Raw genomic sequence first — 11875 nt, 5'->3', positions numbered from 1 at the left:
CTGAAGCACCACTTTAGCTAATGGGGCCTCCTGCTGCTGCTGCGCCGCCGGAGCCCGATTTCTGTTCTCATCCTGAAGCAAAGTTCTTAACCTAAAGCACTATTTCTGGGTTAGCGGAGTCTTTAACCTGAAGCGTATGTAACCTGAAGCATATGTAACCTGAGGTACCACTGTACATGCCTATCCTGTGTCAATCTTGCCATTGAATCAAATAATGATCTAGTTGCATTTTAAGCCTGTAGTGTGCGCACAGCCCATGCCTGAAATCTACAGAGTGTCATATTGAAGTATGAAAAGTTCCATGTACACAACACAGCTTTGCCTTGTAGGGTCTGCAAGCCAAACATGAGGCCTGCATTTCCACAAAACAATCTGGAAAGGGAAATTTGTTTAAAAAAACAAACCGAGTGATCTAGTGTTACTTCTCAGGAAAAGAAAGCAATATACTTTTAAAAAAAAGACATAAAGAAAGCAACGTGTTTTTGTCTTTGAAAAACTGACATTCTTTTGAACATAGGTGAGGTGAGGACAATATGTTACTTAGTTTTTTTAAGCCGTGAGTCCACTTTTCAAACATGAAAGGACAGAGGAGGGAGATTCAGCAATGGAGCCAAAAGTGCTGAAAGAGTTAAGGTCTCAACCACCCTGTTCCAAAAAGTGATTGATGATGGTGATGTGTAACATTTCAGCTGCTCCCCCCCCCAAAAAAAACCCTCCCTCCTCTCTCCTTCAAAAGTGTGCGGAAGTGGGGAAAGGAGGCAATGTTCTGTTGATCTGTTAAACCGAAGCTCCCTCTGCCTCTCTTATTTCCAGTGGCTGAAACTGTTGTTTCAGTTTGGGTTGGAGCTGGCCTGAAGTTATCCTGACATTTCTGGGAGGAGATCCAAAAAAGTGGTTTTTGGAGGTGGGGAGGGGGTAGGAGGAGGAAAAATAGAGGATAGGGAGAGGGAAGATTAGGAAAGGAGAGCAAGGTGAGGAGAAACTCTTTCCTCAGTATCACATTTGTGCGACTGTTTGAATTTTGCCTGGAAAATCTATTAGCCTTGATGCTTTGGCTCTCTGGAGAGAGACAAAGGAGCTGCACTCCACGGAGGAGAAGGAGGAGGAGGGCATTGATGGGGAAGTTTGTGGGACTCTAAAAAGAGGGGGAAAGAGCACAGAGCTCCAGCATTTGCAGCAATTCTAACATCAGAGAAATGTGCCTCTCTGTGGCTGCCTCCTGAAAAGAAAAGGGGGGGGGGAGTCAGAACTGCGGATAGATGGAGAAAAGCAAAGACCCTTTAGAAAAATCCCTTTCATTGCACCCAGCTTGGTGAAGAAAGTGAAAAGAGAAAGAAAGGGGAAAGCCAGGAGGGAAGGGAGCCATCGTGAACTGGACCTTGCCTGGAGCCCGTTTTGTGTAGCAGAAAAACTGCCAAGCTGCCTACAGCAGATCTACATGGCAAAGCCATCAGTCTAAAAGAAGGCTCCGAGAGAATCACTTCTGGAAAGGAGAGTTTCCCGGAAGGGTAAGTTTTGACACTGCTCTGCTACTTTTGAGGGACAAGCTGACATTTGTGTATGCATATGTGTATTAAATGTGTAGACAGATGCATGTGCGGAGGCAGATGTTTGAACAGATCCCAGTTGTCCATTGCTGATTCTCTCAGTCGTTTCTGTTTAAGACTATGTCTTCTTGAAATGAAATTTCCACACTGCTCCAATGTGAACACCATAAAGATAGCGGCAAATCGTCCTAATCTGATACGCAAGCTGGCCAATCTCCCTTCTTTGAGAGAGAGAAGCTAGAGAGTGCTGTTCTCTATATATTCGTGCCTATGTTAAGAGTGGAGTTCCATCTAAAATGGGAAAAGGGGGCAAATTTGGAGGGTGCTGATTCTCAGAAATGTTGAAGGAAGTTCAAAGCGTCTAAGAAAGATTAGGAAAATTTCTCAGGAATGAAAGTGTTTTTGCAGTCTATATGAATACCCAGTATGGTCATTAACACTTGTCCCCATCTTATTTTATTTTTAAAGTCAATCCCACAATGAAGTGGGCACCGGTTGTAAGTTTAACTGTGTTGTGGGCTGCGTGGCTAGTGTGTGGCGTGGAAAAGCCACTGAGGCAAGCTGACAGAGGGAGGCATGGAGTTAGGAAAGTACCTCTGGCCTACAGGGGCAGTAGCAAATCAGCTTCACAGACGAGGAGAGCTGAGGTGTCCCACAGACTTTTAAGCCCTTCTGGGAGGTTTCCTCAACGTCCTCTTGTCAAAAGGGATTCTTTGGAACCAAAAAGGCCACAAGCAGTCCCGCTAGAAGATGACTCCCGTGCCCAGGTGAAGACTGGTGGGACTAAAGTACGGCTGACACAAAGACCTAGGGTGGAAATGGTTAAGGATGAAGGGCCATCCACTGCGTTTCGATCGCGCACAGTGCGTTTCCCATCTGGGTCTAGTTCCCCCAACATTCTGGCTAGCTTTGCTGGGAAGAACAGAGTCTGGATTATCTCTGCTCCTCATGCCTCTGATGGCTATTACCGGCTCATGATGAGCCTTTTGAAGGATGATGTCTATTGTGAACTGGCCGAGAGGCATGTCCAGCAGATTGTCTTGTTCCACGAGGAGGGTGAAGAGGCAGGGACAGTCAGGAAGATAACCACGGAAGGGAAAATCCTGGAACAACCTCTGGATCCCAGCCTCATTTCCAAACTCATGAACTTTCTGAAGCTGGAGAAGGGCAAATTTGGCATGGTGCTGCTGAAGAAGACATTGCAAGTAGAGGAACGATACCCTTATCCAGTTAGGCTGGAGGCCATATATGAAGTCATTGACCAGAGTCCCATCAGGAAAATTGAGAAAATAAGGCAAAAAGGCTTCATCCAGAAATGCAAAGCTGCTGGGACAGAGGGCCGGGTTGTTGAGGAAGGCAACAATGGTGCTAGTGTCACTAGGGCAACACCGGGTGGTGGACATGTCCAACCAGGACCTAGGAAAGAAGAAACAAGGAAAAGCATTGTGCAGCCAACACGGGTTAAAACTGTGAAGAAGTTTTCGACAACCACACTGTCTCCCCCTCCAACTAGGGCGCCGACTCTTCCTCCCACAACTCTCAGGCCAATCACCAGAACGATGACAATAGCAAGCAGGCCTACAACCACCACCACCACCACTGTGCCTACTACACAGAGAACTTGGACCACAAAATCACACACCTTGCTTCCCACAGCTCCTGAGGTGACTGACGCTCGGGTGACAGAGAGTTTCTCCTCCCCTGTATGGAAAGAGAATCGCAGAGAAAGGAATCCAGCCCACACACAGAGGCAACAGACCACCACAAGGAGACCCAGCAAAGCCACTCATTATGACACCCATTCAGAGGTCCCAACAACCACCTTGGCGCATCCCACGAGGGCAAGTGCCGGACGATACAGAGACAACCGCACAGACCGGAAGGACTATAACAGTCGAGGTTCCAGTGTCACAGCAGGCCAGCACAAGCCTGCTAAAAGCAAACCACCTAAAAAGAAAGCCCAAGAGAAAATACTGAGCAATGAATACGAGGATAAATACGACTCAGGGCAGCCTGCTGTTCCTCGCTTAGAGGAAAATGTTCCGGCGGGACATATCCCGCCAAAGAAAGGGAAAGATCCAAGGAAACATGACCGCTTAGATAAACCTGAGAAGAAGAAGAAAGAAAGATCAGAGAAGAAAAATGAGAAACAGGCCAAGAAGGACAAAGCTGAAAAGAAAAACAAGCAAGAGAAAGAGCGCAACAAGAAAAACAAGAAAGGAAGCAAAGCGGACAGCGAGGGAGTCCTGAAGTCCAATGCCAAGCCTTTCACGCAAACCCCCAGGAAATCTGTGACAACACTTTTGGATTTATTTGAAGGCAGAAGACGTCTCCTGGTAAGTGGATTATACATGGCCATGCATCACTTGAGGTCAGTTCACAAGTTAGGCTGCAATCCTAACCCCACTTACCTGGGAGTAATCCCCATTGAATTACATAGGACTTACTCTGAGTACAATTGCACTGGAAGTTTCTTACTGAGGCCCTCTGTCTACCTTTGTGTGTAGCAGCCAAAGCAGGCAACCATCACACACTTCTGTCTCCTGAAAGCCTTGGGTGCCCATTTTTCTTTATTTAAAACGCCTCACTTGCTCTGGTGGCATCTCTTCGCCCCTAACTGCTTTCTGGGGAAAGCAGGTGATACCAGAGTGAGTTGAAAAGAAATTGACAAATCCTGCTGGAAGGTAGGACTCAATGTCAGCCCAGTTTTATGCAGCCCTTGGCCTGATTTCAGGATCCCTCTGCAAGCAGTCATTTCAGACCTGTGTCAAGAGTGATCTGTTCCTCCCACACTAGAGAGAGGAAGAGAAAGAGGGTGGCCCCACCCACTGTTGACTTCAACTCCTCCCACAGTCAGCAGATGGCCCCTGACAGATTAAAACTGCTGGACTGTGGCCCTGAAACACTGTTCAGTATCACCATCACATGACAGGGAAGACGAACCCATGGCTCTCCAGATGTTGTTGGACTATCTCATATCTGACCATAGCCCATGATGGATGGGACTAATGATGGAGTTTGGTGACATCTGGAGGGCCACAGTTTCTCCACCTCTGCCAAATGATCTTTAGTCTGTCCTGGGCATATTCCAAAGGCATGAAGCCTAATAATGTGATGTATGCCTTATAAGTCTCATAGGGCATATAATGCAACCTTTCTCAATCATATGCAGAAGCTGCCAGAAACCTATAACTGGGGAGGTGAAGATGGTAGAATCTGTATTTTGCTAGTCCAGGGCTTAAAAGAAATCCAAATAAGGATGTGCTACGTTCAGCATGGTTGCGTTGTCACTGTTTTCATATATATTTGAACTCATAGCTCTTCCAGTCGACATCTGTTCACAGTAATGTTGATAACTTCTGGGTTTCAGAACCAAGCCAACTGTTTTTGGCACTTTTCCTGGGCAGGAACATAATGCATTTGCAAACATATCCCTTACAAAGTTGTTGGTGAGATGCACAGAGTTGCCTTTCTCTCAAGTAGAACAGCTTGTGATGAGCTTCTGAACCTTAAAAGCAGCACAACGTGGCTTTGCATCTCCAGAATTTAATAACTTCACATATTATTAGACGGCTCCTCTCTGAAATCCTTTGACAGAGGACACAAAGCAATATGCTCAGATGTTTTCCTTGGCAGGAGGAATTCAGCTTGAAGGCATAGTGTGACAATTCAGACACCCTTCATAGGCCACATTTTTCATACACAGTAATCTCTGTGAAACAAAAAGCATCTACATTACATCTTTTAAGTGTACAACATTTGTTTTGTTTGCCACAAAGTATAATGATTAGGAAACCATGCAATATAATGTGTGGCCCATAGCCTTTGGTAAAGAAAAGTTCCTTATTTTTGTGTGCGTGTCATATTCCTCTGAATGCTTACTGAGAAGTAAATGCAACTTGGTTGCAATGTGGCTTACGTCCAGGTAAGTGTGTACATGTTTTCAGCTTTACAGCACATACCTAGGGCATGTTAGCTGAGAAGTAAATTCCACTTAGTTCAATAGGATTTACTCCAAGGGCATAGGATTGCAGCCTTAGTGTGTTTTCCTTCTGCATTTCTGCATACAGTGGTACCTCAGGTTACATACGCTTCAGGTTACATACGCTTCAGGTTACAGACTCCGCTAACCCAGAAATCGTGCTTCAGGTTAAGAATTTTGCTTCAGGATGAGAACAGAAATCGGGCTCCGGAGGCGCGGCGGCAGCAGGAGGCCCCATTAGCTAAAGTGGTGCTTCAGGTTAAGAACAGTTTCAGGTTAAGAACAGACTTCCGGAACGAATTAAGTACTTAACCCGAGGTACCACTGTATTAACCTGCTTAGCTCTTTGGTATAAATAACTGCTTGAGTTCTTTCATTTTGAGGGTGAATGCTTCTCCCAGATCTTAATTAATTAATTGGTTGATTAATTGTGATAATGATAATGATAATAAGAATAATACCTGGGTTGTGCAAGGTCAGCTTTCTCTGTTGCTTGCAAAAAGGAATTAAGCAGCATGTACAAAAAAAAAAAGTTTTAAAGCAAAGTTTACAGCAGAGCAATGGCAGGTTATGCCCTGATGAAGCATCATTTCCGGTATAAGGAATACATACAGGAGTGTTTGTGTGCCTTTAATGAGGTGCTAACTTTCATGGAAAGAAATTAGTGGCAGGACAGGGTGAGGTCAGGATGAGAGTTAACGGGATAAGCAGAGATATAGAATTGTAGAGTTTGAAGGGACCACGAGGGTCATCTAGTCCAACCGCCTGCAACACAGGAATCTTTTGCCCAACGTGGGGCTGGAACCCACGACCCTGAGATACAGAGTCTCATGCTTTACTGGCTGAGCATATAAAAAGCAGATTGCACTGACACTATAAGTAGATGAGACGAATGCTCTCATATTGCTCTTAAGATGCCTACAGAGAAACATTGCAAAGCAGAGCCACTGTCCAGGTGGTCAAAATCAGGTACATCCACGACTATGATTTCTTAGCATGTGTTGGGTACTGAGGTCTATTCCACCAGTGAAAGCCCTGATTATCGTCCCATACATGAATTTGCCTCTTAATGAAGCATGAGTGGATTTAAAATATAAGCCTTGTTTTCAAATGCAGCACCAACCATACATTTTTTATTATTATTGATTTACTTTGCAAACTGTTTAGACCACTTAAATATGAAAATATCCAAGCAACGTTTTAGGGGGTAGGGGGCAGGTAGAGAGAGCCTTGTGCCTTAGAGGTGCTTTCAGTGTATTGTGAATTTACAGACAACTTTCTTTCTAGCATTGCTTCAACCAAAGGAATCACTCTTTCTTTTCAAAGTGTAGCAGATTAGAAAATGGAACCTAATCTTCATAGTTTGACTTTGATTCTTTAAAAGTGAAGTCCTAATACTTAGCAGGTTATGGTCGTTTAGATTTAGGGAAAGTCCTTGATCAAAGCAGAGAAGAGATGCCAACTGACCAGGACATAATGTCTTCATCTGTTTGCTATATCTTGGCCTGTTCCTGTGACGTCAGCAGCAGCCAGATTTGTAGAAATCTGCAAGATAAACTTTTTAATGGTATGGAGACATTCAAGGTCCTGTTAAAGAAATGGAAGCAAGAGCCAACTCTGAAATCTAGACTTATCACTGGCTTTGACTTCCTGACTTCCACCTACTGTTTGTGTCTGTGGTTTTGCTTCAGGCCCATCTGTTTTGGCTCAGTTACGATGCTTTTGTTTGCTACTCTGCGGTGTGGAAGTGCAGTCTGAAAACCTGAGTTCATCCCCACAGAGGATGCAGCCAGTCTGCATGTATAACATATACTGAAATTAACCCCCTGCATGAACAGGCCTCCCCACATTTTTTAAAAAGAGTGAAATATACAAGTATTTGCTTACAAAACAGCTGCTCAATGTGAGTAGGGGAAATTGGGATTACTATGGAGCAGGGAGCAACGGTGCGGGGGGGGGGGAGCTTAACTCTCCCAGTGCTGTGGCCCTGGTCTAAAATCAGGGTCTTCAGCTGCAGTATTTAGCCTTTTAAAAAAACAAAACAAAACAAAAAAAACATGGTAGGTGTAAGCAACAAATAATCTCCTGCTATCACATTTGAGGTAGGAACCTGGAGAGAAATACAATTTTGTTTGTGTTGTAATGAGAGACTACCCAACTTGAACCAAGGAAGGGTGGCACTGCAGACCTGATCTCCCAGCACCACTTATCAAGATGGTATAGGGTACTGTAGGGCAGTAGCAAGTTTGGGGTGGTGTGGGTGCACTAGCAGAAACAATCTGGTGCTGCTACCAGATTGCATGTGCACCACCCGGACCTCACTGCTACTCTGTGTCCACACTGGCTCGGTATGCAGTGGCAAAATGGCACCAGGAGGCTAAGTCCATGGGACAGCCCCCACACTTCCTGACTGCTCCTGCCTGGAGGGAAGGTAGGATATAAATGTAAATAATTGTTGGGTTGGATCAGACTTAGCCATAGATGTATTGAAATCAATGGGACTTAAGATAATCATGGCTAATTTAAGCCCCACTGAAACCCAGCCATATGGGCGGGGTATAAATAATAAATTCTTATTAATGGATCTGTACTTCAATATGACTAAGTCTAGATCTGACCCATTATATTGGATCTCTTGCTAAGGGCTGAGTGTGTATGAAGCAGTGGCAGTTCTGAGGCTTGAATTTGGCGACTTCAAGCCTGGAGGCAGAAGCTTCCACTTCATACCTCTAGAAGTTCAAGGAAACTATGAAAGTTCAGGAATTTTAAGGCGGTGTTGTCACAAAATGGCCTCTGGCCTTTGTTGGCTGTAATCAAGGTAATCCTTGACTTCATCAGTCTTTAGCTGCCCAAACCCTGTTCATTTTGTTTCTTCTGTTCCTGTCCATTCAAGTCCATTTCCATGTTCTGTGCTATTGGCTGCCTTCTGGATACTGACCTTTGCCTGACCATGGTGCAATTGCTTAGAGAGCCTTTAGGAATGATAATTAAATAGACCCCTCAGGCATTACTCAGATCCTGGCCTGCGATTCCTCATGCCTGAGTGCGTTCCCAATCAACAGCCAAGTTTCTGGCAGTGCACTACAATCTGATCCAGTCCTATGTAAATAAAAGGCAAACACCGTTGGTTTGCTGCCCCGTGAGAAATTAAAACCAGTCACCACTTTTATCTAAAGTTCCAGTTGCAAAAGGTTGATAGTGCATTACCATATCGAACTGGCTTAGCACAAGCACACAAGCGAGGGTGTTCCCAGTGAGGAGACTGTGGTGTTTCTCAAAGGTTAAGCAGTGGCTATTTCCCCCTGGAATTTCTGGCCTGCAGTAAGTTGCCACATAATGCAAAAAGCTAATTTTCTTTCTTTATAAAAAAAATATGTTTACATACCACTGCAACATAAAGCTGTATCACAGCGGTTTACAACATAAAACCAAACAATATAACCAGAAAAAGTTAAAAGTAATTTAAAAGCAAAACAAATTAAAAACAATCAACATTCGATCATTGTGTGGGGGTGTACTCTGAATTGCCTGCATACCCAGTGGTACAGGAAGTTTTCAGCAGGCCTTTAAAAGTTGGCACAGAAGGTGCCTGCTGAATCTCTATGGGCAGGGAGTTCCACAGGACTGGGCTAATGACACAAGGCTCAGTTTCTTGTTGTCAAACGAGCCTCACCAACACAGGAAAGGAGCAAAGATGCTCCTGCAGATGATCTCAGTGACTGAGCTGGGATAGATGTGTTCAGGTGATCTCTGAGGTATCCTGAACCCAAGTTGTTCAGGGCTTTGTAAATCAATACACCAACCCTGAATGTGGTTTGGTAGCAGATAGGTGATTGTGACATATGTTGTTAGGGTTTACCTCAGTTAATAGTTTTCTGAAAGACCTCCCCCACTCCCCGCGGCTTCCACTGTGTACTTAAACAGCCACGTATAACACACCCTATCCTTATTTGCAACATCTTTAAGGCATTGTTTAATTGTTTTACATAGGAAATCTGGGGGCTGGGGTAGGCATTGCACTTGCTAGGTGATCAGCATAGATAATTTTGTCATCCCTTTTGGAAGCCATCACTGACATACAGCAGCGGCAGAAAAACTCCCTCTGGCTTGGAGACAAATATTCTACTGTGCAGAGGGTGGAGGGCACTCCCCCCTGAAAACTGGCCTTGAGGGATCAGGGGACACTCTAGAGCAGTGGTTTTCAACCCTCGGGTGCCTTGATGATGGTCAGGGGTGCCACAGGCAACACTAGCCTCTGTACCCCTTTCCTTCTCTCCCTCCTCTGATGCCCTCTCTCATCTCTGCCTCCCACTGTTCATTGTGGCAGTCCTGGCTACAAGCTCCTCAGGCGAATAGTGCCTTTGGGGCTGGCCAGAGGGTGCTTCCCAGTCCCCCTGTGGGGCAGTGTAAGGAGGCCCCTCTCTTTGGGGCTGGGGGGGCAGCTCGGAGACCAATGGAAGCACCTGTGGCTGCCCAGAGGACTCTCAAGGAGAGGGGAGAGGAGGCTGAGGGAACACTCCCCAAGGAGGGTGTTTGAAAAGGGGTGAGGGGGTGCCAGCTCTGCAGGCAAGGGGTGACATAACTGGGTTCCTAAGCGCATAGGGGTGCCGCAGAAAGAATGTAGTTGGTCAAGGGAGCCGTGGGCCCAAAAAGGTTGAAAACCTCTGCTCTAGAGTGTTTTGGGGGGACTTTTTTGCTGGGGAGGGTATGGCCACACACATGCATAAGTGCAGCTTTGGATAAAAGTGTATGTAATTAGCTCTGACTCATATGGGAAGCTGAGAGTTGCATTAAACATTCTAGATGGGAGGACAGAAGCAGATCCCTCTGGCAAATATATTATGTAGGCCAGGCCTCAGGGCTACATCCAGTGCTAGTCCTACTCAGAGGAGGCCCATTGAAATTAAGGAGCAACTTAGGCTCATTATTTGGTCTACTCTGAGTAGGGCTAGCATTATATACAGCCCATTGTCTACGAGTTGTTGTGAATACCCTGGGAGTATTATCTATGTATGACTTCTGATACTAACACGGTTCAAAAACCAACAACCTAAACCTTCTGTTCTCTGTCATCTTCTTAGCTGATCACAACTCCCAAGCTTGACAGCACCATGTATGTGCAACAGAGAGATGAGTATCTGGAGAGCTTTTGCAAAATGGCAACTAGAAAAATCTCAGTGATCACCATCTCTGGCACCGTGAACAATAGCCGCATGAAGATCGACCACTTCCAGCTAGGTTGAAAATTCTTTTCTTTCCTTTCTTTCTAGGCAATAGAGGCATGGAACTAGTGCTGTTTTTTAAAAAAAAGAAATCAAAAACCCTGAGAGTCCCTTTGTGGTAATATGGTTCTTCCCTCTCCCACCCTTTGTATTTGCATAGTTGGTATTTCCCCCCAGTGGCGTAGCGTGGGGGGTGCAGGGGGGCCGGCCGCACCGGGTGCAACATCTGGGGGTTAGGGTTAGGGGACGCAAATCCACGGTTAGGGGGCGCAAATTACTTGCCTTGCCCCGGGTGCTGACAACCCACGCTACGCCACTGTTTCCCCTGTTTGGTTTTCCATGGCAAAAAGTTCAAATAATTGGAGCATCACTGTGCTGGTCTGTCAAGTCAGTGAAACGGCAGAAAGCAGAGAATTGTGACCTTGCCATGCCATAAGCCAGGAAGTCATTTGGTTCAAGACTAGGAACATCTCCTATCTCCAGATCTTTGTATAATAGCCCCTTTCAGGTGTTTAATTATTCCTAGAGCGGCTACTGGGCTGTCCACATGGCCCCCTCCACCTCTGACCTTGTCATGAGTGGAAAGTTCTGAAGATGCATTCAACTAAACATGGCATTTGGCTTTCCTGTGACCAAGAGCCCTCTGTGATGTAGGTTCCTAGCCACAGGGGGGACCGTAAGCCCATTCAGAAGAATGTGCTTACAATCCCCTTCAGACCTTCCCACTCTCAGTTGAGGAGGGGGGTGCATGTGTGACCCATGGACAGAATAAAGATGAACACTTAAACAGGGTTTTTGATTCTGCTCATATGCTCAGTGTCCAGCTTATTTTGCAGGTCTTTGGTTATAGGCTCATATTATCTAACACACACAAACCTGACTGGCTAGTGTTAAAAAAAGAAGTAATTGACCTTTGTCCTTGTGTTCACACTTGTCATTCAGTGAACCTTACATTCTTGCTGTGAAACAATGACAATTTTATAAAGTTTTATAAGACATGTTTGATTGGTTTTGTATGAAACCAATACAACAATAACGATAAACTAATAAAATTCACATCGAGGCAAAGTTCATTTGTCATGAGTCCTTGGAAAGTTTGATAGTTTAATTGCAGTATAACCTCA

At 45.2% G+C, this 11875-nt stretch overlaps 1 protein-coding gene across 2 annotated transcripts in view; it reads left to right on the top strand.

The window, feature by feature from the left end:
* Window positions 1-744: 744 nt before the first annotated feature.
* The window catches only part of CCDC80 (coiled-coil domain containing 80), a 39103-nt gene continuing 27972 nt past the window's right edge, over window positions 745-11875 (top strand). Inside the window, exons 1-3 of one of the 2 annotated variants that reach the window (XM_083611821.1) lie at window positions 745-1508; window positions 2016-3883; window positions 10611-10767. In XM_083611821.1, coding sequence (XP_083467947.1) covers window positions 2027-3883; window positions 10611-10767 — 2014 coding nt within the window. In that variant the 5' untranslated portion in view covers window positions 745-1508; window positions 2016-2026. The remainder of the gene's footprint in view (window positions 1509-2015; window positions 3884-10610; window positions 10768-11875) is intronic. The other variant, XM_083611820.1, reaches the window with a different exon arrangement.

This window comes from Podarcis filfolensis (genome assembly GCF_964270895.1).
Source record: "Podarcis filfolensis genome assembly, chromosome: 4".
Classification (NCBI taxonomy): domain Eukaryota; kingdom Metazoa; phylum Chordata; class Lepidosauria; order Squamata; family Lacertidae; genus Podarcis; species Podarcis filfolensis.
The sequence above is the reverse complement of the archived record's forward strand: the minus strand, read 5'-3'. Positions and strand labels throughout refer to the sequence as shown.